At 43.7% G+C, this 27003-nt stretch overlaps 1 protein-coding gene across 1 annotated transcript in view; it reads left to right on the top strand.

The window, feature by feature from the left end:
- The window catches only part of Sfl (N-deacetylase and N-sulfotransferase sfl), a 63205-nt gene that overhangs the window by 27560 nt on the left and 8642 nt on the right, over positions 1 to 27003 (top strand). The window contains exons 3-4 of the mRNA XM_076390905.1: positions 22907 to 23159; positions 23750 to 23941. Of these exons, the coding sequence (XP_076247020.1) occupies positions 22907 to 23159; positions 23750 to 23941 (445 nt within the window). The remainder of the gene's footprint in view (positions 1 to 22906; positions 23160 to 23749; positions 23942 to 27003) is intronic.

Here is a 27003-nt window from a genome sequence, read left to right on the forward strand (position 1 = left end):
TAGTATCTTGTAGATATAAATAGCAGTCTTCGTGGTTATGAATTGAGTCTAGAAAAAGAGAACCATAACGTTGATAAAACGGTCGATTGAAGCCAGCTGCATCTGGAACTAAGATCACTGTGTCATGTTTGATAGAAATAATTGTGAATGAGGCAGTCAACAGTTTAAGAAAAATTCAGACAAGTAGATTGACGAGTCTAGTTAGAGTCATCTCACGTAATCGTGGTAAACGATGCGTGTCTAAATATCCTTGATACTAACTCAATTTGGTGCGAATTGGAGATTGCTGAGGCACTCGAGTATCGTCATGAGGTGATGAGTTATTAGAAATTATTATAAAGTCAAATGAAAAAGATAAAAACTATTCAAAATTTCTCTAAATCTTAGAATACCTTATTTTCTCAGACCATACTTACGATTCATATTTATCATACAGAAACCTCGATTCATCACCCAGAAGAAACCTGAACTCATCAAAAACACAAATCTATCTTATCTTTCCTACAAACCAAATTTCACTCCAACCAGATTACTTTTAAACACACCCCTGGTTCCCTATCAGCAACCCCTCAACAACTCATAATCCCTCAGCTCACTCCCCAAAGCCTTCCAAACAAGCAAACAGGACCCCACTCCATTCAATCTATTCACGTTATCCCATTAGCAAAAACATTCTCAAAAATACGAATACAGAGAAGAGCTTAAACAGGGGTGGATCTCTGCAGCGTTCCACTATCAGGTTAACAAGGCTCAGGAACCACGGGGTGAATCCTGTTCTTCCTTAATCGCTTACTAATGAGCGAAGCTAATACTACTCGATGGTCACGATTCGCTGAAAATTAACGCCCCCGATCAGCAACAGGATCCTAGAGGATAGGGGGTGGCGGGGGCTCTTTTGTGACGAATAGGAGCGGTTAGGGTCACGACGATAAGCCAGCGTGCGTGACGGAGGACTGGATGAAGCGTCATAGGTGGATAAAGTGACAGTCGGATGACGAAGAGGGGGCAGGGTCGCGGGGGTTGCGCGTGTAACGCGAGAACGTGTGGCGTGATAAAGGGGTGTCTAAGTCGAGGGGGTGCGCGGGGGTAGGGTACGTCGCGTTGGCGTGTTTGGCGCGCTCGCGAGCTCGTCTCTCTGTGTCCGTCATTCGATAATCGGAAAGCCAACCGGCGCACCTGCACGCGCGCAAAAGCCACCCACTCGCGCGCTGCCTCTCGTTTGCTTTATCCGGTGCAATTTCATAATCGATAATCGAGCCTGAACTGGGGATGCCTGCGCTGGCCACTCTCGCCAGACAACTTTCAGCCCCGTGTCGACGCTGGGAAATTTTGTTTCCCGAGATGGCTGACCATCACGCCTGTTTTATTACGTTTTCACGGGGTTGGAGGTCCTGCACTCGCGGGGGTGCTCTTGCGTTGGAGGGTGCCCGATGTGCTGTGGAGAGGGTTATTTTTGAATATTGGAAACTTTGGGTGTTTGTGTGGGGATGGGAGATAGGTGAATAGGATTATTTGAGAAATGTAAGGGCTGGCAGTAGAGGTGATTCGTATATAGTCAGACGGGAGTTTGTATGAATGTTTTAAGTGAAAAAGAAGTTGCAGTTTTTCTCTTAGGGCTTCTGAAATATTTAGGGAGTAATTACAGAAGTAATTATTAAATTCTATTTCTGAAATGTTGAGGAGGAAATTATGAGATGGAGCTGCAAGTAGAGGTAATCTGTTACTTGCTAGACAAAGTGATTTCTGCTGACTTTACAGTGGAGAAGTAATTGTGAATGTTTACTCACAGGGTTTTTTAAATATTTTAAGAGTAATTATTCTGATAATTACGAAATTCCAGTTCTGAAACGTTGGGGAAGGAATTCTTCTGTATGTATCCAGATATGATTGCTGCTTATTTCAAAGTATTAAAAAAATTCTGTAATTGTACTTTTATTTTTATTGAAATATTTAAAAACAATTTTACAAGAAATCCCATTTTTAAAACTCTCAAAGTCTCAAAATTCTCTACCCTTATTAAATCAGCCCTCGTCCTCTTTCTTTATTTGTATGTATGAAGGTAGCATCTTGTTTATGGAATATTGTATGAACATCCCGGGAACAGTAAAATCCGAATATAAAGTAGAACGTGGTGCGAAGCAGTTCCGTAGAATCTCTGTACCTCTGGGGCAGTAGAATAATAATGTCCGTGATCAGACACAGCAACACATCAAACTAGAATAACAGTACAATCCCGCAGTTCCTCTATATTACACCACATCCACCCCAATGATGAACCAAATACTCAGCCTTAAAATTCCACTCACAACTCACCCCATCACCCCCTTTTCTACATAAAAAAATACCAGAATAATCCTCCTCTTCACAATATTTAAAAAAAAATAGAAACGAGAAATCTGTATCTATAGAAAATAAAAATACGTCCTCCAGATAAGTTTAGCAACGAGACCGCCCCATACGTCCCAATAAAACACGGTGAGCGGGTGCAAGACAAAAACGATCTCAGCAAATTTATCATTTATACACGCCCTCTCTTTTAAATACTCCGTGTCCTCCGATATATCAAAACTGTCGTGGACAGGCTCTGCACGCACTATTTCATCGACACAGAGGCGAAGCAGGCTCTCTTCTTATCCGAAAACAATGTATCAGGCGATATCGATCGAGGCTCGTTCTCGCGCCCCCGCGCCACTCTTCTTCCGCTTCGTCGTTATTTTTTAGCCTTCCTACCCGCCTCTACTAATGCAGTCTGCACCACGACACTCGTTACTCGTGACATCGACACGGGGGTGGCAGCAGAGGGTAAACGTTCCACGGCACGTCGCCAGAGGGTGGAAACGCCGATCGACCCTCTCTTGCCTGTATTTTTTTTTTGTTTTCCTTTCCATCCCCCCCTTTCTATTCGTCGTACGCACGCGACGAAGCTTCATTCCAGCTTCGTTCTCTTCAATTTTTCTCCCTTCACTCTTCATCTTCAACCCCGATGCTCAACATACCCTCGGGCTCTAAGGAAAAACAAATGATCGCGCCGTGAACCTGCTTGGGGCGGGCTGGACTGTCTTCCAGTCGGGGAGGAGTTGCAGGGTTTTCAGTATTGTTGCGTATTTAACCCTTTCGGGGGTGGCTCGCGTGAGGGGGTGATTGGTGCCTGCTTGGTTCGTATAATATCGATTCTGAGGTAAATTGGAAGGGAATTGAATTGTGGAGTGGAGTAAACACTTGCAGGATTGCTGAAGTTAGTCTGAATGACGACTGCCTGGAGGTGAATTAGTGGCTTGTCTGTTAGTGTTATTCTCACTGTCAGTGGAGTGCGAGGAATTTTGTCCTCCTTGACAGTGAGTTCGTCGTTCTCTAGAGATTAATTGAGAGAGAGAATGAATGACAGGATTGTCTGTATATAATTCAGAGATATTTAATTTCAGGGGTAGTAAAATATGTATGTAATTCTGTGACAGATTCGTTTTTCAGTGTCTTATTACAGGTAGAAATAGCTCAGAGGCCTTGTGACTTTCACTGAAAAAATGTAATTAACTATCCCCTCGATCAAATTCCATTAACTTCAATGAAATTGCGCTTGCGATAAAACCTTCATTCCATCGTTAAATTCCACTCATTCCTCGATGGGTTACTCACTCCCAGTTATTATACTGTGGACATTTAAAGTGCATTATATGAAATTGTGTTTAAAAAAACAACACTCAGAGCAGTATTAAGCTACTTGCGATGAGGTCCATGATTTTTTCTTTCACTTTGACTTCTGAGAAGAAAGAAATAAATTATCAACCCTTATATTAATCTTAGAAAAATTGTTCACGATATTAACTAGGAGAGTTCTCCAAGAGTAAATTCAAGATATTCAATATTTCAAAATTTGGATTTTAAAATAGTCAATCCCTTAAAAATTTCAATAAATGTTTTAACACAAGTTTGAATTTCAAATATTTAAAATTTTGAAAATTTGAAAATTCAAAAATGATGCACAAACACTACTTCCCTTCTTCAATTTCCGAACACCCCCACGAATATCTCTCTCTCAGAAAGTACCCATAACCCAAAATGACTATAAACACTCTACATTCGCAGCATCTGAGGGTTACCCTCCCCAAGGTCCACCCCTCAGTAAATATTATTGAAGGAAACGCAGTTCGACATTACTCTTCGATTCGCTGGCGTCGGTCCAACCGGAAAACGGCGCGGTATTTTTCCACCCCCTCCCAGCAATTCGTAATTTCCCTGTTCCCTCGCGGACGTGCGAAAGGGGAGGAAAAAAAAAAGAAAAACACGTGTCTGAGGGCCAGGCTCGCACGTCGGAAGCTGCGCCCCCGGCAGATACGTATTTATTTCGAACGGAAATCCGCGGAGTCCGGCCTCTGTCGGTCGTACGTCATGTCCTGGCGCGCATGAACAAGCGTCACAGAGGCCGACAGCACGTATGAAACGTCGTGTATTTATGAAGCCACGGTCAGCGACGTGGCGGGGGTGGGAAGGGGTGACGGGCGGCCGCGCCACCCCGTTAATGACTCTCAGCCCAGGGGGATGCGCGTTGTTATCGAAATCCCGAAGTAGACCGAGTCACGGACTCTTAGAGTCGTCGGGGGTCTCTTGACAGAGGGTGAGTTTTTTATAATTATGAGGAAAGAAGTAATTTTAAGAGAAGAATGGGGTGGCTGGCCTCGAGCTCGCTGGAACGTGATTATTTGTTGTTGCGTTGTTTAGTTTCTGTCGTTTTTTAAGGGTGCAGGCTTTGCTTAAATGGGGGGAGGAGGGTCGTTTACCCTTCAAGTTCAATGCGCTTGAGTGGAGATTGTCATTTCGTTAATGATGAACTTTCACTTACTATTTTTATTCGTGATAAAAAACTTTATATGTATAGTGTGTCTGGTTTGCCTGGAAGCCTTGAGAAATCTTATGAAGGTTAGAAAATTGAAATAAGTAGTACGAGTCAGCGATAAATTCTACTTTCTTAATCTTAAACTTCATATTCGAGATCTCGAAGGTATATGACTTAGGAAAAGTCTAAAAAAAATTACAAAGCATTCATTATCAGCAAAAAATCATATTAACCTTCCTACTTAATCCAAAAATTTCTCGACCCATAGACAACATAAGAAAAGATCAAAGCCCCAGAAACCCCAGTATTCAACCTCTCATCCACTTCATCCCTCGAAACCCGAAATTGGGGCCCAAACAAAAGACCCACACTTCTCAGTAGAAAGAGCCCGAAGCCAGACACTTCGGCAGTCCTTGTTAACAGTGCTCCCACCAGAAGGAAGTTCTAATCCAGCCGCTAAGATGAGTGGCAGCCGATTGAGGATCCCTCCGAGTGGCTGGTTTTGTGTTTCACGTGGCGTCCTTTGTTACAGCAATACAGCCAGCCATTTGAGGCATTTCACTGGCAGTTCCCGAGCGAAAAATCCTTGGAAATGGTCCTCTCCTTGCATCGGGAACAATTATCGTCGAGTCCTTCTCCCCTGGATTCCGCTCGGTTTATTGCCCCTCTTGCGCCATTTTTTCCACGATTTAGGAAACGAACTTCCCTTTCTGTCCTCCCCTGGAAAGGGAACAGTCGACGCGGTCTTGTTAGCGAAACACTAGTTGTTCGTCAACCAGCCACCATTAGCGTTCTTCGAGAGGCGTCGAGGCGCACAATAGAAGCGTAGCTTCGAAATTATCTGTCCTCCGCATTCCTGGAGCATCCCGCTCCTGGAGGCGTATTAATTTCAGCGATTTCCTCGCACGGGGATCGTCGAGGCGACGACGAGACGCGTAACCGCGAGTAAATTTCGCGAAACGCGCAGACAATTAAGCCGTCTTGCACCGAGACGTCTGGGGGAGACTTCTGGGGAAGTTCAGCCGAGGGGAAACTGATGATGTTTCGCTACGATGGACGCGGAGAAAAAGAGGAACGCGTGGGTGACGTGTGAGAGACGACAATGGAAGCAATGTGTTGGAAAGGCGGGTTCTGGGAATCTTGTTGTAAATGCGAGTTCGAAGATGCTATGTGTGCCACTTAAGGGCACCTCGGGGGTGGCAATGTGTATCTTTCGTCGATTCCAGTTCAGGGGGTTGAAAGAGGTTGAAGAATTTAATGAGAAGGGGAAAGTAGAAGTGTGAGCGAAAATTGGTTTCTTGTGATGGGGGTCAGTTCTTTAAAAAGGATTGTGAAAATTGGTGGTGAATTTAGGGGAGAGTATCTAGTAGAATAATTGAGGAAACAATTAAAACTTGAATAATTGTAATCCTTAAAATTTCGATATTTTACAATCACACTTAGCCCCTATATGTTACGCTAACAAATAGCATTAGCTTCACCGAGATCACACGTTTAACCCAGTACAAGTATTACCAACCCGAAACCCCGAAAGCAGGCTCACCGATTAGCTAATCAGGATCGAAACAAATGGGGGGTGAATGTCGACTAGATTAGGTACCACCCTCACCGATTAGGGGTGGTATTTTATACCGATTCGATGGCAAACGTACCGACTAATGCTTGCCTCGCCGGTGGTTTTCACCTAATTATCCAAATGGCGCTAGTGATCGCTTCGAGTGGCTGGAAAAGTCGCCCAGGTTCCGCTGGAAACCTGGAACGAGCCTGGGAGCTATTGATAATCCATGGAAGTAATGAAGGCCGAGGTAAAGAATTACAGGCGCAAGTGACACGGTAAAACGAGGGAAAATTCATCTTCTGCTTGCCAGAGGAACTGAAATTGATCGAATTCTCTCCGTCGGCGCTGAACGCCGTAATAATTATCGCCATGCTCAATTACACCCGATGTCAACGAGCCATTCGTTCATGAAATCCTCGACTGGTCTCAGCTTCCCTCTCCAGTTTTCCCTCGGTGAACATTACAATACCTTGAAATTAATTAAACATCATCTAGAATCCACGTAGAACGAAAGAAGCTCAGAAAAGTCCAGACAAATTCTCTACCCTCCCTCGATTAATGATACTCAGCACCCTGAAATCTGTTTCACTAATCCAGGGATCACCGTATGAACTCTTTTCACCATGTAAGTAGAAATTCTCGTGTCAGTTGAACCCTCATATTTAGAAGATGTTCCTCGACTTAGGTGCCACTTTAGATAATTCCCCGCTAAACTTTTTATCGAGGGCTCGAATATAGGGCTTCCACGATCCCCCGAGGGTCGACTCCGCAGCAGCAACCGTTTGTCCGAAGACCCACGAGCAAATTGCTCGAGCATCGAGCGGCTGAAAGCTCCAGCGAGATTAGAGGTCGTTTCTTCGCGTAATCTCCCGCGCGCGTGGCTGGTCATCCACGCTGCGATGTTCGAGCGACCTCAAAGCGCATTTGCAACAGAGAGGGGATCAGGGAGGAGGGACTCGCGAGAATCGAAGGTGGAAGGGGATCAGGGCGAGGGGGGAGCACGCGGAATTCATAAAGCTTGTTCTGAAGCCGATTCGGGAACGTCAGTCAGTGACCTCTTCGCGTCGAAACCGAACCGCCTTGGCCTCCCGAGGATTTCGTAGACGAGAGGGTTCAAAGCTCTCGCTCGCTGTCCAACCCCCTCCCACGGGGCATCCACGTCGAATATTATCCTCTTTTTGCTATCCGCCTCCTCGTCGCTTTCGAGTGGCTCTCTTATCGACCCTTGTTCAATGCTCTAGCCGACTCACTCTTGCGCGCCTACCTTTCCGAGGATCCCGAGTCGCTTTGTCTCGGGCTGAAGACCAACCAGTTTCTCCCGGGAGTCCTGATAGCGGGAATTGTCTGTAACAACAATCGCCAGTGTAAATCGAACGCTTGGAGCATGCCGTGACCTGGGGAGACGCTTTGAGCGGTTTTTGCGATTTGAAATTGTGGAGGTGGTTCGAAAATGGGGGAGACGTTTTGGGGCTTGAGGGGGTGAGACAGTAAGGTACTTTTTTAAGTAGAAAAATTGATGTTAGAAGCTTTGGAAATTATTTAGGAATTTTCTGTAGCATTTATATTGAGATGTATTACTGATTTCGGCGTACCGTAGAATTTCACTTGAGAGTCTCTCACGAATGGAGAGATAATCTTTAGTGACTGTACAAATTATTATAATCGGATGAGAATATTACATATTTGAATCACAGTACTACTTTTTCTAATAAGAATAATCTCATTTTAAGTACATTTTCAATCCCATTTGTCTTTGAATTTCAAATATGTGATAATTTAATCAGATACTATATGTATATTTACTGACATTCCAGGGAACTTATTCCAAAAAATATAATTTTATTTACACAGAAAAGAAGGTTACGTTTTACATAATTTTCGAGCTCTTTCATGATATAGATAGCAGTTTCCCAGAAAGAAAAATGCTTCACCCTTTTCAGCAAGAGAGAGTGTCTATCCCCGAAACTCTGACCCCAAAAGTGAGCACAGTAGCAGACGCTAATTTCCCCAGCTTTTCCCCCTCTCGCAAAGTCTCTCCTGAATATATTCCAGCAGCACCACCCTTAAGCCCCCGTTTGCAAGATCAGTCGAGCCGCGGCGTTAAGGCAGAGCTGCTCGAAGCGTTTACGATCAAAGTTCACGCTACCGAAGCTACTTTCCTGGGATTCTCATCCGACCTTCGTTATTACTTCAACGCTGTGATTATTTGTCGGCGTTTTGCTCTCAAACGAGCCTCCCCACAGCTATTATCTAAATTTTTAGGAGGGGGTGGTTCTCTCGTTGAAGTTGGCAGGGTTTCCAAGTACAGAACGACGCCAGTAGCGCGCGCTAAGAAACGAAGGGTCTTCGAGTCATTATTTCCACGAGGTAGAGAGGTTTACGACTGTCCATCAAGATCCTCGAATAGCCACGGGCCTGCCAACTTCGCTTGGGAGGCAACTTCCGCAAGAATACGTAATTTCGTTCCTGCGAAATGTTCGACGCCACGTTTTCTCATTGTTTCTGCTTCTCCTCTGAAAACAAGAGGCGAGGTGGGCTGTCTTTCGTAGGGCTTCAGGATTTATTGAAAATATTAAAATCATGCTATGAATAAGTCGAATAGTAAAAGTTTCAGAGAGAATAGAGAGACCATTTCCAAGACGTTTCACAGTGAAATTCTCCTCCATTCGAGGAGCGCTGTGATTCTGGCATTCCGTAGAAGTCGAGAAAAAGGAGCATAGCTGAAGTAAACACTGATTTAAGGGTGCCGCTTTAAAATTACTCTCTCGTGTGGTTAAGTGAAGCTTTTCTGGTTCTGAATGCTTAAACCCCGACAAGAGGGAAGTTGAAACTTGCCGAGGATATCGCGATTTTGTTTAATCGCGCTTCTTTGGGTGCTCTAAACGGTGGGTGTGCTAATTAGAAAGTTAAATAGGGATAGCGCTCGAGGTACACTACTCGAAATAGTTAGAGGACCGTCTATTCAAATGAGGCTGTGGTTTCGTAAGGATTCTGATACCTTAAAAAGTGCCATATTTTAAATACTTGGACTAGATTCTGCACCATCTTTATGCCTAATTTGCATTTATTGCTGTTGCAAGTTTGTATGTTGTATAGTAAGGAGATGCTTAATTATAATTAGTTACCCTCGGTTATAGTGAGACTAGGGCTGCAAAAAGTTTTGCAATCTGGTAATATTCGAATTTTCAGGTAATTAAATTTCATTTGACACATTTTAAAGTCTCAATATTGTCAAGTTTGCCTGCCTTTATGGAACGTAAATTGCAACTGGTGATCAAATTTAGGAGTAATTAGTTTCCAGTTACCTGCTTTCACTCAAAATAACCCACACCATCTAGAAACTTAACATGATTCTTCGAAGAGCAAATAGAATCTTAAAAATATCTAGTGAAATGTGACAGACTCAAGAATAGGAAGCAATCATTTTCAAATTGATTTATTCGACATATATCTTTTCATTGCACAATGTGACAAGAGAGAAACCTGTCCCGCGTCAGAAAATGACAGCAGTCGAAGAATAATGTGATAAACTGCAGGCAAGAGATAGGAGTCGAAGGAAACGATGTTATAACTTGTATCAAACGAGATTAAATTGAGATTAAATGACCCCTTTTGCTGGTGAATTTTTGCGATAAATTTAGAAGAGTACTAGAGGGAAGTTAGCGAAAAAATGGAGATCGATTTCTATTAAAAGCCTTTTGATCTTTCATCGTGCAACTTGATACCAGCTCGTGCAATATCGATTATCATTTACCAACTTCTCAATAAAACCCCTGTTTATACCCTCCTATCATAAAAAGCACTGTTCCGAAACAAGTATTTTTTTCTTACAGAAATCAGGGATAATTAGAAAACAGAATATTCCGAAAAATCAGTTTTTTTATTGACCACCACGTCATAGTAAATTATTTCCACAGATATTTCGAGGAAGTTCTCTCTCCGAGGGTGCACAACGAGCTCCATAATTCGGACTAACGCTAATTTAAGTGTGATATTTCAATTCTAAGGTGACGGAGAGAAATTACTTCTCCAGGGAAGCTGGTTAGATGGAAATTAAGTTTCACGCAAGTAGAACGGCACCGTCGTAAACGCGAATGAATTTGCTACTCTCGGCTTCCTTCTTCGTCCGCGCCGTTTCCTCTTCTCTTTTCCTTTCTTCCCCGCCGTCATCATCTACTTCTTGCCCCTCTATTACGATCTACGCAGGAAGCAGCGAGTGGTTGCTGGCAGCAGTCGCGAAAATCAATGTCGACATTATCGTTCCCCCTTTTCTTTGCGTTTTCTTGGACCATTTCGCAGCGAGTGGAGATATTAAGCGATATCTTCGTTCGGGAACTGCTTCCGGAATTTTCTTTCTGCTACCACCCCGAGTGGCCTGCTCTTAAAATACTTGAACATACCGTAGATGGGGTTCTTTATTTATTTTCTTGAGAGGGTGTACCGTTTCTTGAAAGGGTTGCGTAATTTTCCTTTTCTTTCGTGTGTAATTTTTGGTATTTGTCTTAAAAGAAGATAAATGTTATTTCAGAACCCTTGTTGAGGGATGTGAAATTTATTTTTATGACCTTCCTGTACTGATCCTACACTTTTTACATATTTGTTCTAAACAAACTGGAGAGCTGAAACCAAAAAACAACCCTTGTCAATTCTGATCTTTTTCTAGGAAAGCAGAAACGATAGCATAGTATTTTTAATTCTGGGTGGGTGAAGCACTGATTTAGTAATGAGCTCTTCGTTCTTCGTTCCAAGAGGGATTCATAAACATCAAACTTCCAGATACATACACAAGTAAATTATTTTTCCAGAACTTTTTCCAGAAAAATAGTTCCTTTAATGTTCGAGGCTCTCCTTTGTTACCATTTCCATTCCCCTGTTCCAGCCCCTCGATACAAACGATTAATTCTCTCCACCCCATGGATTCTCAAATGTGCCCCGAATAATCCTCTCACCGTTCCATCGTCCATCACAGGCCACCCCGGTGCTCATTCCAGCATTCACCCTCTCGCAGCGTGGGGTTCGCGGTTCCAGAGGACCGCCACTTTCACAAATTTCCCGAACGCTGGCCCGAGAAATTCGCGCGTCCCTAAATAATACAGATACGCAAACGGTCGAAGGAAGGACAGAGCGTCGTGAGAGGATGAGGGCAACTGGGGACCGGAATTTTCCTTCATGAATAATTCCTCGATGTCCCTCCGTGCGTTCTCTCCGCCGCGAGCAGCTGAGACGCGTTTCAGAAATCCAGAAGCCAGCTACGTCCGTTTGGCTACCCCGAAGCGGGCGTCGATCATCCATTTCGTTTCCCGTGCGCCAGATCTCATCGAAATTCGCCCCGCGTGTCTGTCCTCGGGGAGCACCGAGGGTGCAAATGGCCTTTAAGAGGGTTTATACACCTTCCCGCGCTGAAACATTGACGCCCCCCTTGGACCCTCCCCCGAGGGCACGGGGAGGCGTACAAATTCGCGTTTTCCCCTTTCCTCTACGCTTTTTTCCTTTTCTACGTAGCGATACAGGGTTTGTATATCCTTCTGTATCCAGAACTCTGGGGGAGTGGATGAAATTCCTCGAATGGGGTCCATTTGCGAGGGTTTAACGTGGCGACCATCGTGCTAGTACTATTTATAAAAATATAAAATCTCATAGAAAGTCTGCAGTCTACCAATAAGTGCCTAGCTCACAGCGAATGCATTATACGTCAACACTAGGAATATCTGAGAATATTGAGCTCAAATCGAGCCTTTGATATTCCTACAATTCCCGAGTTTCGGGCCCCGTGAATTTCGCCACTAATCGACCAAGATTCCCCCGTATTGACGAACTCGGTTCCTCCTTCGGTGCCTATCAATGAGGATGCAAATCGCGCGGAGGCAGCGCACAGCGGTCCGTGAATCGTTCCGAGCTCCCGAAGCGTTTCGCTAATCGATCGACATATTCGGGCATAACGAAGGAAAAGCGTTGTGCAGCGCAACGGAATCGGGTCGCCAGTTTCGAGGGACGTCGGGGTCGAATCGATTCAGAAGCTTCGCGACAATTCCATTAATTCCACGTTCGTCCAAGGCCCTTTCATCTGCACCCGAATCTCATTAACTCCGTGCCGGCTACGTAGTTGTCGCACGACAACGCTTTCCCGCCACTAATTTGCAGTCTCGTCAACGGCGGATTTTAAACCGACCCCTCGCCCTCGTCGCTCGATTTGCATTCCATTGTGGAAAGGGAAATCGAGGGAATGCATCGAATAGACTCTGTCACGTGTGTTCTTGTCTCCGTTTGAGGACCGTTTAGCTTTCTCGATGAGTACTTTGTGCCTCGAGTGGGGGTACTGAAATGTACTGGGTGATGGAGAAGTAGAGATTTGGAAGATCTATCATTTAGAAGTTCATTAGGATTTAGAATATTTTTTTTAATGTGAGGTGGATGATAGAAAAGTAGATTTTCTTTAGAAATTAGTAGATTCTTTTTCCTGTAGGTATAAATTTTAAAGTACAATATTCTTAGGCAAAAATTTCCTGGAATAAGTATAAGTAATTAATCAAGAGCTTAAAGTTTCATTGATTATTATTTCAGTATTCGTACTTCAAATGAATAAATACTCACTTCCTTGGACAGATTCGTAGTTTTCAGAATTCTGTTTAAGGATCGTATCTATTAAATAGCATGGATTTTCCAATTATATTTTGCATCTCCCGAGTTCATTATCTCCAGTTTACACCAGCTCCATTTTGATGTTCTGGGCGAAGGGAATTATCAATGCAATTGTCGTCGCGCATCTTATTGATCAAGCATTACGCAACGGAGCCCGTCCTATTTAGTATTCAGCGAGGAACATTACACGGAGTAGTTGGAACTCGAAAGGATTTCGGTCGACGCACGATGCCCAGAAGAATAATGGCTTATATGCGTTACGCTGTTACAGCATTTGAAAGGATTTCAATTCCCGCGATTCGCTTCAGTCAGAATGTTTAAACGAGAATCGACGTAGGAAGAGTAAACGAGATTCGAGCAAATATTTGTCGGGAATGATTGTCGTTATTTTTATCGTTTCTAAGTCGAGATAACGTAAATATCGATGTAGTGTATTCTGATAAATCGAGAATCAAATGTGAACCATATGTGAACATAGATGAGTTTTGAAGTCTAAAATAAATAACAAATATGTGATCGGCCGATACGAATGTTCACTCTTATGCGTAGCGAATTCATATTTCACGGCGAATGAATCGCGGCCAATTAGTTTATCGCGCAAATAAAACACAATGTTCAAATATGAACGTGAAATTACGGGCGTAATACCCATCTCGAATATTATTATAATATATAAATTTCGGATCTCCGCTGGTGCATCCCCGCGCTTCGAATACGTTAATTCAGGTTAAATTAATTTTTCTGGAATAGCTTTTTTCGCTAGAGTGAGTAGAAAATACTAATTTTTAAAGTAAAAAGGTGAAAGAGTTATTTGCTAGAATTTTTCCTCCAGAGAATGCTAATTTTTATTAAATTTCACAGAGTGCGATTTATGATTGAGTAGTACTACTTAGAAAATTAAAACTGCGGCGAAAATTCGAATAAGAAGTCAGAAAATTCGTCTCGCCAAACTAGGACACATTAATTAAATAGTGAGAAATGAGTCTCCATGATTTCACTTTCCAAGCACCCCGAAATTAATTAATCACACTGGATCGCATTAACCAATTTTTCAAATTCTCCCTTATTTCCATATTTTATCACGAATTTTACTCTTGACAATTTTTCGTAAAATACACCCTATCACGAAGGATAGAAAGATAGGAGAAGCAGAAAAAATCGAAAGCTCAATCGTGGAAACATGGAATAGAGCGAAAGGGGGTGGATATGAGGAACGAGAAGAGCGAAGAGGGTGGCTAATATTTGTACCGTAAAAATGGAGACTACTGTCACTTACCCCGATTGTTTAGCAAACACCAGCCATCGCGTCGTTCTTTCTTCGTTATCGTCGCCTATAAATTAGTTGTCGGAATTCTGACGCACCATCGTTGATCTTGCTCGCCTCCACTATTTATGAACGCTACAAATTTCGGCGTAGCCTCCCCTGCCGAAAAAAATAGAGAGGAAAAAAATCTGGCCCCAGAAATTCTAAATCTTCCTCAATACGATGTTATTTTACGATCTCCCCTTTTTTAATTCCACCCTCTGTTGCTCCATGAACTTTCTATCACTCCTTTCTGTTACCCTGAAGAACTACCACCCCTTAAAAATATCTAAAAAAATCCAAGAGCCTAGAGAAACTATCTCTTCAAAAAACACATATTCGAGGTTTCAGTACTTTTCAACAAAATCTCTCTCTAGTCGTTTCTGGATAAATTACATCCCCGTAGCTGGCATAATTAAAGATGATAATCTGACTGAACTGCAAATTCTTCCAACGTTCTACACGCCGCGAAACATTCATAAAGATTCTTCCACATTCTTCTCTGCGATTAATCTCCCCTGCAATTGGGTAATATACGTGTATTAAACTGTTCCCTTTCGTACCGCTTGAAAAAGGGGATGCACGAGAGCCGTGTCGAGCATTAATGGAAAAAATTCATTCTTGAGGATTACGAATCACGTGGAACTTGGTAGAATTGCCACTCTTGTCTTCTCTTGTAATTATGGGAGATTATACGGAGCTTGATAATGGATAAACTTTCCTGGATTTAACTTCCATAGTTGGCAGGGGATTAAGCATTTTTAGCTTTGATTGCGCCTATGCTCTTCTTTCAGAGCTGCGTGATTTAAAAATGTACTTCGCTGAAATTTTTTAAATAAGATTGACACAGTTCAATGTAACTATTCTTCATGTGGAAATTCAGAGATACGAGGATGATTAAAATTCAGCAGAATTGAGTCGTATTATATATTTTCTTTTAGTATTAATTAATCAGTGCTAGGAATATTCTCTTACTCCTCTTATCAACATCTCACTCGTTAAAATGGGTGAAGAATGAATGAGTAGTATTATTAAACTGCGATAGTGATAGTGCCAGCTAAGAAAGGAGGACTTTTCCTGAGACGAAGACCCAGTCGAAATAAAAGCAGCCTTTTGTTGAGTTGCACGGCATAAATCCCTTCAGAAGAAAATAAATTATCTGCACTCAAAGGGTTTGAAGACGCTCGGTTGAAAAGTGCAACGACCACGGTGCAAAAAGGGCGCAGTCATCGAGCCTCCGGAGCCCAGATCCAGCGAGATCCGTTTCCCTCCGAGGTGGGATCCATTTCACATTATAATTGGATTTTTATCCCCGATAAGGATCATCAGCATGTCCGCGGCACGAAGATCGTCGGAAAATGGTCGGCGAAGCCGCGCGTGAGCAGTTTTTATTCCCCTTTGCGCTCTGCTCCCTCGCACAAAAGGATAAATATACCTATATATAGGAGCTGCGAAGAATTCGCGAGGATCTTGACAATAAGCGAATCCGAGTCCTCCTGACGGTGAACGGGCACAATGGCTTCGCTCTCGGTGGATCCTTTCGAATTAGATTTCGTTTCAATGAGATGTGCCATGCTCCTGGAGATTTTAGGTCAGACGATGTCAAAATTAATCCTTGGGGAGGTTCAGTTGCAATATTAAGTTGAAGATTCATGTTTATCCTGGATGCTGACTTTCTCTTTGGAACTCGAGATTTCTAGTGACAACTAGATTTTTTGGTCTTTCTGTATTTTATCTTGTTCTAGAGAAAATCTAAACGGGGGTCTCTCAGCAGAAATGATATGGTACTTTAGGGATTCTAGTATCGATATTTTTGGGCCACGTGAAGAAAAGAGTGGGGACAAGATGAAAAATGGGAATAGGAAAAAGAAGGTAGATCTACTGTTAGGGAGCCATAGAGGGCTGTAAGCCAGAAAAGGTTGAGAAACCCTGTTCTAAACCTAACCTAAATTTAATCCAAGCCTAGTCTAGGTCTACCACACATTGAACTCAAATCTAGGCTCACCCATACCCCTTCCAGATCCACCCCATACTTAATCTACCACTTGATTCTAATCTACACTTGCTTTACTTTGACTCTAACTCTACACCCACCCTAATTTATATCTAGAATCCCTACACTCCCTAGCTCCACATCCAACTCTAATCAAAGATCCACGAAAACAAGCCATAAAGAAATCCCTGTCAGAACCCTTTGAAAGCTCCTCCCTAAAGCTCCAATCCCGCTGACACGAGGCTGACTCAAAGAAAAGTCTCCTATCATTTGCGTCCTCGTGAACAGCCTCAGAGATTGAAGGAATAATCTCCCCTGGGACTGACAGATCAATAGCCCTCGATAGCTCGATTCCAGACTGGATTCCTTAGGAACGGTTCAGCAGGCCGTTTGGATTTCATACGTCAGAGTTTTAAAAGGGTCGGGTGGAGGCTTTTCAGTCCTGCAAGCTTCGCCCTAGTCCGAGTCCAACCGTATTTCCTTATTCAGCCGCTCATCTCGCGCCATCCTTCTTCATTCCGCGGGATACACTTCCTGCAAATCCTCTTGACGAAGACTTTGCTCGTTTGCCTCCGTCTGGCTCTCGTACCTCTGGCCTCCGCTGGAAGGACACTGCCAGCCAGGATGATAAGTCCTTTTCCGAGTGTTGGGAGTAAATCGTGTTTGCCCACCTCGTCCGCGACACTCCTCACTGGAAGGCTGGTCCCTCTCTTCTTGGCGTCTGGAGCCTCCATTGATTCCACTTCGCCCTCTTGTTCTCCTTTCTTGACCTCTTTGTTCGAAGCCACCCGTTGCTGAATCCTCGCCTTTTGAATCCTATTTCCTGTTTGACCATTATTCTCTTAAATCAGTCTTTTTCTTCTCTAATTTTTCCTTCTTACTAGTCGCGAGCTCGGTTCCATTAATTTTCTTGTTATCTCGGTTTATCCCCCGTTTTCTCTCCTCTCCCACCACGCGATTTCGTTCTCACAGCTTCCCTCAGCTTTTATTTCCTTCCCCGATACTCTGCCCCCGCGCTTCTTACGATTGTTAGTTAATAAAGGGAGATTTCCAAGAAAAATATTCCCGCGAAGTTAGCAGTTCCCGCTGCGAGATCCCGCTTGGCAAATTGCTACCCCCTTTTCTCTCGCCCCTCGCTACTTCCGACGCAGGGACGCCCGAGGATCGGGAAGCAACGAAACTTCGTTAGCGATACTACGCCAGAGTTGCGTCAGACTCGTCTACTTTCACCTGCAGCTAGTTATTAATACGAGAGCGCGGTAAATATGCGCAGTAACGGGAACAGTTTCGAGCGAACGGTAATAATTTCATTCTTGTTAAAGCATCCCCCCGCTTGCATTAATTCTTCCACTCGCGCCGAGATTCTTGGCCCGAGTGCTTTCCTTCCTGTTGTTTACTGTTCCTGCCGCTGTTAGCCGAGATCTCGCTCTGTAATCGAATCGCACTGCGATCTTTTGCATTCATTGTTGCTTTTGTTGAGCGAGGGTCTTTTAAGTCCTGGGTTTACGGAAGTTGTATGCTTATGGTGAGTGGAAGCTCTTGTGGAGGCATTACAGAAATGAAAATTGTTTCAAATTAAAATGGATATTATATTTTATTTCTCTGCTCTTTTTGCGGGTTTGATAATGGAATTATATTCTTGGAAGACTTAGATCAGAAATTTTTGTAAAAATAGGAACGTGACTTGTCAGGACTAAAATAACTCTCCTCCTTCCGAATATAACACTTCTCAAACGTGAGGATGTTGCTTAGGTCTCCATCAATCCCAAGTCAAACTTCGCCTGTCCGAATATCACTCTTTCCAGACACAGGAACGTGACTCAAATATCTATCAATCCCAAAACACCTTCCATTCCTGTCAATATCTCCCAAACATGACACCATACCTCGACTCTCCCTCGTCCCTAGCAACCACTTCTCCAGCTCCAACTCCCCACATCCTCCCCGCCCAAAAGACGCCCCACAACAGCCTCAAACGAAGTTGCGTCTCTTAATCAGCCCCCTTAAAATCTTCCAGTGTCCCCTCTCGAGCTCTGACCAAGCGAGAGAAACGCATAATTGAGGCTCAGGGTATCGCGTAATAAGTGCTCGCTAACGATAGAAACACTCGAGAGGGTACAGATCCTCCAGAAGTAGCCCTCGAGCAAGGGCCAAGGCTAGATGCTAAACATCCCTAATTGCTAGCACGCGTTTTTCAGCGACCCTCTCCGATCGATACCTTTGAAATCCCCAGCGTGGGGGGTAGGGGGCAGAGGATCCTTTGGCGGATTCGTGCACGCGCTCGAAGCAGTGCAGCGGTGCAATTGGCGGTGCCAGCCAATTGGTCGGCCAAGAACAAAAGAGCCATGCCGAGAGAGTTCGTTATGACAGTTCGTTAGCTCCGTAAATTGCCGGGGCCGTCGTTAATGGCCGGCCGCCAATTATCGAACCGATTACTCCGCTGAATTATCCGGCATTCATTCATTCATTAGTTAACTGCAATTTTCTGCCGTGACACGCGAACACGGGACGGTCGTAAACTGTTGATACCGTTGACGATTATTGCCCCGCGATATCGCGTCAGACGGTGCTCCTCGCTCCCGATGGGTTATGCAACGTACGATTTTAATTACTCGTTATCGCGACACGGAAGGAGAAGTTGGTTATTACCGGCAGACACTTGTTTCTGGGTCGACGAGCTGCAGCGGGGGACGTGAGAAATGGGAGGAGATGCGACGAGCTGCCTGATGGGACTTGAAATTCTTTCAAATGGGACTTCGATGTTTAATTGGTCCGCTGTGGTCTTTTGTGGTGGTCTTGAAAGTGCTGAAATTGAGGAAGAATTATTGTGAGCTGTACGAGTTACTTTGCTGTCTCTAAACTGGGTTAGTTATATTTGTATTTCAATTTTTAACCTTTTCCCGCGGTTTTGTGATGTTTTAGTGTTAGTGAAAACGTCGTATGAATGAAGTGACTCCATCATCAAAGAGATCTGTACAGCTTGTGTGAGAAATTGAATGAGAATCTGATGAAGTATTTTGAGAAATAATCGTTCAAATTGCCCTGACCCGTATACGGGTCATGGGACAGCACACTTGTTAATGTACCTACAGTGTCTTCAAAACAAACGCCAGAATGTAAACTAAAAAGTATGAAATAGAAGAATTTGAAACCTACATATAAAACATCTCCAGTAAGTCCAAGTAGAATATTACACCTGTCTGACTACATACTGGGGGAATCTACTTAACCGCAAAAATTCCAGAAAATAACCATCTCAGCTCCAAATTAAATTACGAAATCCTCACAAAGGACTTCGAAAATGGAATAAACAAAGTCCATTAGCTCCAGGCGCCCAACTCTCGTGGAAATGAAAAATTCAGCGATTTAGAGTCTAATTCGTTGTTCCGCGAGGGTTGAGGGATTCTTACAAATCTGCAAAGAAAACTGTGGTACGCGTGGGAAGTCCAAGGACCGCCTCCAAAGGACTATTTTCCAGGGAAACTTTTTCCACCCCGAGAGGTGGAAGAAACAACAGGCTCCCGTCATAATACCCGGCAGAAACAACACGTGGAATCCCAGCTGCTCGGGAAATTCCTGTCGAACAACACCGACTGCCCTCGGTTGGACTTGGCCGAGTCTGCTCGCGTTTGATATTCAAGACGCGTACGTGAATCGCAAGTGTCCCGCTCGAATCTTCCGTTTCGAATCGCTCGCGAATCGGATTAGCCCCAGAGCCACCCGGTACATAGTAATTCTTTCTTCGTGACTTCCCACATCTGTTTGCTGCCACGTACCCTTCGAACCAGCTGAATTTACACTTTCGAAGTTTGCTTGGAGCTTAGTGCATGCTTTCGAGACCTTGCTACAGCGTTGGAAAAATATCTGGGAGAAAAAATGAGAGGCATCCAATGTGATGTACAGTATTTTTTCGTTATGAGCTCTTTGCTGTATTAGATAGAACTTGAAGTATATTTTAGAGTGTGGTATTTGTCGCAAGTGATTCGAAAGAAATTCTAAGGGTGATTCTGATTAGGTAAGGGATGAATACTACTTTGCAGTACTATGTGTTTTTATAGCGTAGGAGAATTCGAAACTGAGTTTCCCAAGATGGTATTCTAGACGAAAATAATATCAGAAAGTAACAGTAACCCTAAGGAGAAATAACTTACCCTTGGGGCGTGTTCCAAAGAAGTCGTACTCGACTCGTAAATTCAGAGCGATGTGTGCCACCTTCAACGCCTACTCTCTACCCTTGGAACTGAGAAAGCATGCTCTACTTGTTCCCTCCTGGGGAAACAGCTTCATAATTTTCGGGGGTACCCCTGATTTGCTGTGCCTAAGTTACGTAGCAAGGCTAGAGGACTGAAAGGAAATTCCTTCGGGGTATTCGTTAGCTCTCTTGGTACTCCTGAGACAGGGAAACTTAATTAAGATTAGGAGGGTAGTAAGAGAGGACTAGAAGGCGACTAGAAACTGGAATAGGGAAGCAGGGGTTAAGAAAGTACTGAGAAGGGATTGAGAAAAAGTTTAGGGGTTGGGAAAAGGAATTTGAAAGGGAAAAAGAACTGATAAGGAAAGTTTGTCTTTCTTGCGAGGAATATTTTGTGAAACTAGAAAGGAACTAGAAAGAAGCTAAAGAGAGACTAAGAACATAGAAAAAACTAGAAGCTAATTGTATCTGTTTTTTGCGTCTCGATTTCCAGGCAAAATCTGCATATTTTAATTGTGTAGTCTATATAGGATCATTAGTTTATGAATATTCCCTATCACCGCTCATCGAAACATAAATCGATTCCATTGAAACAACTTCTCACCCCTAATGAATTTTACTCCCTTTCAAAACACTCACCAATCACCCTCTCGCTATTCAACTTTTCTCATAATCAACAGATTATTAGGTACTAATCGATCGTGCAAAATTGAATCAAGCTACAGCGATACTTTTATCGTAAACACATCAAATATGGGAAGCATCGGAGAAAAGAGATGACGGATAATTGACTGCATATCTGTTTTAATGAAAAGCCAATCCAATATCGTACTAATGATCAATAATTACCGAAATATTAAATTTACACTCTCTGTAAAACATTCAACAACCCATCGACAACAGTTCACGAGTACCCCCATAAATCCCTCTCGATCGAGCTCCCAATAAATTCACAATCCTCTAGGGCCGCTTCTTCGCGACGCAACGCAGGGACGACCTCGCGAGCGAACTTCGTCGGTTTATTCCAGCGATAAAGTCGTTTTATCGAGCCGAGGAGCGGAATAAAAACGCGCCGCCGCGAGCTGTGGAAATAAAAATCCTAGGGTATTCCATTGGCTTCTGCGGTCGGGGCTCGCAGGCTCGATGGACCAAATTCGAGCGTTATCAAGAAGGAAAAGCGCGGGAGGGGGATCGCGGACGGTCGAGGCGAAATGTAAAAGCCACGTTCCGCGTGTAATTGCTTTATTATTCTCGAAACCGTTTCGGATGCCGCGCGAATGGGATTTCGATAAAAGTGTCCTCGTTTTATCGTTTAACAATAACGACGCCGCCCCCGCCCCTTATCGATATTCCATTTTTTCCCCCTGTTTATTGCCGTTCCTGTTTTAAATATCCGATCGTGGGCCGGATTGAAATTGTCGCGACGATCGTCGATGAGATCGTTCCCTACCCCCTCTGTCCATCCCCTGTTCGACTGGTGGGAAAATTGAGAGTGAGTTGCCAGAGCGTGGGAGGATCGTTTATTTCATTCTCTCACTGCGATGCTTGCTTTATTGCATAACCCTGCGAGGAGAATGAAAACCCTCTGTAAAAGTTGGACGAAGTTTCTCTATTGCACCAGCATGGGAAACCTTTCAGGAATTGTTGACACAGGGATATTGCTTGTGAAAGATTCCGGAATTCTTTTTATCGATTCCACGATTTCTGTTCTTGAACCCGCGGCGAAGTTTCTTGGGCAAATAAAGTTGATCGATCTTGAGGGGCTGCGTTATTGATATTGGATGGTGGAAGTGTATCTTCGGGGTTGATGGGCGTTGAGGGAAGTTTGGGAATCTTGAAGGGTGAAATGTTTGTGATATTAATGATTCTGTACTTCGGTTGTGCCTTGATAATTGTGTTCGGCAGTAATCCTGCTTTCCTATAAATTCTGTATTCCAATAATACTATGCTATCGTAAATTCCATATCCCAATAATTCTGCCTTCCTATAAATTTTATATCCCTGGTAATTCTATATTCGAATAATTTCATATCTCAATGATTCTGCACTTCAATATAATCCTGTATCTCGATGATTTTATATCTTGGTAATCTTACGTTTCAATAATTCCGTATTTTCAATAATTTTATGTGCCAATAGCCTCCGCTGAATTTCCCTAAAATTTGCTACAGCTCGTAAAATCGATTCATTCCCATTTCAATATTTTAAGTAACTATAATAATATTACACGAGGGTTTTTAGATTTTATTAATTACGATACATGAATCTCTCTAGGGCGAGTCTAGAAGTTTGAATAATGTATTATTTAATAAAAATGGAGTTAGCAAGGATAATGTAAATTAATGAGCTTTTCAGTTAATATTTCAACTAACCAGAGTCTGTGCTTTCAGGTACAAACTGGAAGTGGCTGGGAAGTCGTTGCCAGTGCTGACTAACCTAGATAAAGGCCGCTATGGGGTTCTGATCTTTGAGAACCTGAACAAGTACCTGCAGATGGACAAATGGAACCGCGAGCTGCTCGATAAATATTGCAGAGAATACTCAGTTGGAATCGTGGGTTTCGCGCCATCCGGCGAGGAGAGCCTCGTTGGAGCACAGCTGAAGGGCTTTCCCCTGTTCGTGCACACTAATCTTAGACTGAAGGTCAGTAGCGTGAGGTTAACGCTTTGTCTTTGAGGGATTGAACTCGAAGAGGCTTTCAGGGGCTTGAGAACTCTTAGACAGACCTTGTCCGGGGAATCTAAGTTCTGGGAAGCGAGTTCAGTCTCTGTTATTGAAGATAATTAGTGGACTCTATAAAACTTGCAGAAGACTAGATGAAATTTAGCAAAGTTTACCCGAAAGTAGAACTAAATAAAACCCCTCAAACGTTTCCTTAAAACTTGAAGAGTCTAGCTAAAATTAACCACTTTCTCATTAGGCAATACCCAAATAGAAACACTGGATAAGATCCTCCAAAAGTAGCTCTGAAGAACACCAAAAGTTTGAGAATATTTTTTGACCCATTACACTTAATCAAAAAGTTGATTTCTTTAAAATAAAAAGAAAATTTGTGATACTAACTACAGATGATACAGAAAACAGTTGTAGAGGGTCTTCCAATTTTATTATCGCAGAATTTGTCCACTAGTTTCCATCTGGAAGATTGAGTAGAAAAAGAATGGAATGGTCAGACTGACAGTGGACGAGTTCTGCAAACAGCTGACGAAATGAAATCGGTCTTTGTCCCTCAGGATGCTCAGCTGAACGCGGCCTCCCCTATTCTCCGATTAACCAGATCCGGGGAAACAGCCTGGGGACCACTTCCTGGCGGTGACTGGACCATTTTTCAGGCCAATCACAGCACCTACGAGCCGCTGGCTTGGGCGCACCGGGACAGCCTCGACTATCCAGCTAACAAAAGTCCTCTGGCGACTGTCATTCAGGTGAGATGCGATTCATGTTGGATTTCTACGTGCCACGTTCCTTCCTCGACCTCGAGAAGATCGAAATTTATTCTGAGATAATACTTTCCAAGCACTTAAAGACCATATCTCTCTTATTATTTATTTCTTGGGTAGGATTTTTTGTGGATTTTCAAAGTATCGATTTTGAAGCTAAACAATTCTTAAAAAAATTTGTCTGAGTCTCCATACCCATACTCTACTAGATTAGAAAGCAGAAAGTCTCTAAAAAGAGCTATAGTGCTTTGAAGAAATAATTTTTCAAGACACTGAAATTCAGCCAATAGTATCGTCTCTAGGGGCGGAGCATAGCCCTCACTTTTCCTCTTGTCACTAAGTGAGGGAAATGCTCCGCCTCTAGAAGCAACGTTGCACACCCTCATTGGCTAAGGCTTCAACAACCCTCACAATTAAATTTGCTTGCAAAACCCCATTCTTTTTACCTCGCTACCCCTTATCAAACACCATAACCAACCAAAATCTGCGTGAGTCCATCGAGACGCAAACATCGTTCAGCTTAAACACCCCCATCCCCTCAATTGGCCACCAAATCGACCAGCGAAGGGTGGCCAACAACACGTCCAGCGTCCACCGTGACCACGGGGTTGCGGCCTGGGGGTTGCAATCGGAGACGGAGATTCCGTTCATGGTCAATTCTGTGTCGAACGAAGACCAAAAATCATCGTTGAAAGACAAAGGGTGTTAATTAACAAGACGATAGTAGCAGAGGGTGGCGGAATCGATGTCCTTCGAGCAACGAAGAGTTCTAAAAAGAAGGATGGCTCTCGTTAACGGAATAAAATTTCGCGAGCATAACAGCGAGGTGCGCGAGGGTGAATCTGAACGCACAATCGTGTTTAATTAAACGAAATTCGCGTTCCACCGTCACTTTGTACATCAACAATGCAAGTATTAATTAATAATCCAGGGAAGAAGCGGCTGTTTCTGTTTAAATTCGACCCAGCGAGGGCCAAGGCAGCACGAACAAAAGAATCGTGGCGGGTACTGAAACACAGAAAGTCAGATGCGCACGGTTTTCTTCCCCTCGCGAGGGGAAACGTAGCTTTTGTTGCAATGTAATTAATATTCCTCGCAATTATGTTGGCGGCGAGTCGACAAAGCGGGCGGACCACTCCGATGAATTTCGCTCGAGTTTCGAAGATTGGGAAAGAGAAACAGCAAATAGCGCCGTTAATTAATTTGCTAATTAGCAAGTGCACAGTGTAACTTTGGGCGATGTCGCTTGAACGTCGGGCTGCGCGCTAGAGATGGAAAATTGTGGGAGGAATTTTTCGTATATGAGCAGTCATTCCTATGAATATTTCATTTATTAGATACACGAAATTTAAGCAAATAGTTTTACTGAACATGTAGATTAAAATTCATATTAGCATAAGAAGCTAATTCTTCTTCCTTTAAAAAATATTTACTCGCTAAATCATCGCAAAATTTTCTCCCTAATTATTTTCCCTGATTCTTTCAGCGCATTCTTTCAGCATCAAATAATCGAAACTCTGTTACCTCCAGAGGAGGAGGCTTCTAGAGACCCTCGCGATTCTTATTTCCCCGAAAAATACAAGTCTCAGTGAACGAAAATAAATGTGAAATTTCCCCAACGCGTGTACGCTGCTCCAGTTTCATCCTGCGTGCCAAGGGAGAGCGTGTCTTGAATCTCTTGCGCGGAAATGAAGATGGAAGATCGGGGCTGCGGAGGGGGTGGGCGAAGGGTCGTAGGATGAACAGAAAGGGGGACAAGAGGGTTCGAAATAATGCAGATAAGAAGCAGGAGCAGCGGGCAGACGCAGGAGGGAATGAGAATGCTGAGGGTGGAAAAAGCGAATAAATAAATAGAGATAAACATAAAATAAGACGAGAACGGCGGAGGGCTTCATAGAATCGGGATGGAAAGCGGTGGAGAGAGTTCAACAGTCTCTTTCAAAACTTCCTTCTTTACAATTTCCCTCAGCCTCCCTCCTGACTCTTTTTACCGCAATATGCCACTGAATTGCGAGAATTAACCTCCACTATTTATAGACGCAGCCTCCCCCTAACACTCACCCCTAGAACCTCCCCAATTCTCCTCGAATCCTCGAAAGAAAAAAGAGAAGAAATCGCCAAAAACCACGGATCAAAAATAAAAACACAGTCCACCTAAAAAAAGCATTCCCATATTGTATGTAGAAAAGGATTCTCCCTGACCGCAGATAAGCTCTAAACCCTCTGTTAAGGTGCACAAAACGTAGGCCAAAAATGTGGAAAAACGCAGCGGGCAAAAATGGGAATACACTGCAGCGGCAAAGTGGCAGCAAAGTAGGACAAGAAAAAACTAAACAATGGTGGATACAGTCGCGGGGTAATGCAGATTAGGCGTGAAGAGGCGAGGCTGAAATAAAGAAGCGACTGGGGTTGCAGGGGGTAGTCGCGGAGGGAATATTAACAGAAAGAAAAATGGTAGGAAGACACGTGGAGGGGCGAGGTAAGGAAATGGAGAGGAATAAGGGACGAGGGTGGGTCTCGCGGAGTAGAAACAATCCGTAAAGCCGTTCCGCTCGGCCGTTTACATTCGTACAGGAATTCGCGATTGCGAGATTCCACGGTGGTGTTGGAGCCCGTGGCCGGAAGTGAGCGCGCGCTGGATGAGAGCAGCGACTGGGTGATCTATAGAAGCAGCGGGAATGCGAAGGAGGCGAATCCTGGGCGGACGTGAAGGAGGGCGGGCACAAACAGGAAATATTCCCTTAATACAGGGAACACCGTGGACGTGATATCATCTGCTTTTGTGCACCGCGAGCTCGATGGATACGCTTCATCCCCCCGCCACCCCATCCTCGTACGAAATCTTTTATTAGCTTGTCGCAGCTTCCACTCGCTTCCTGGGGGCTGAACCCCTGCCATTTGCAGTTGCATTCGCTACCTGCTTCTGCCTTTATGTGCTGCAGGACACGCTTCCTAGCTACTCGGGAATATTTGATAGCTGCAGGACTGCTAGTGTCATCTGCGTTCGACAAACGAGCTGGAACTCGAACATACAGTTCCTGTGGGGG

This window comes from Calliopsis andreniformis, unplaced genomic scaffold (assembly GCF_051401765.1).
Source record: "Calliopsis andreniformis isolate RMS-2024a unplaced genomic scaffold, iyCalAndr_principal scaffold0022, whole genome shotgun sequence".
In the NCBI taxonomy this organism is placed as follows: domain Eukaryota; kingdom Metazoa; phylum Arthropoda; class Insecta; order Hymenoptera; family Andrenidae; genus Calliopsis; species Calliopsis andreniformis.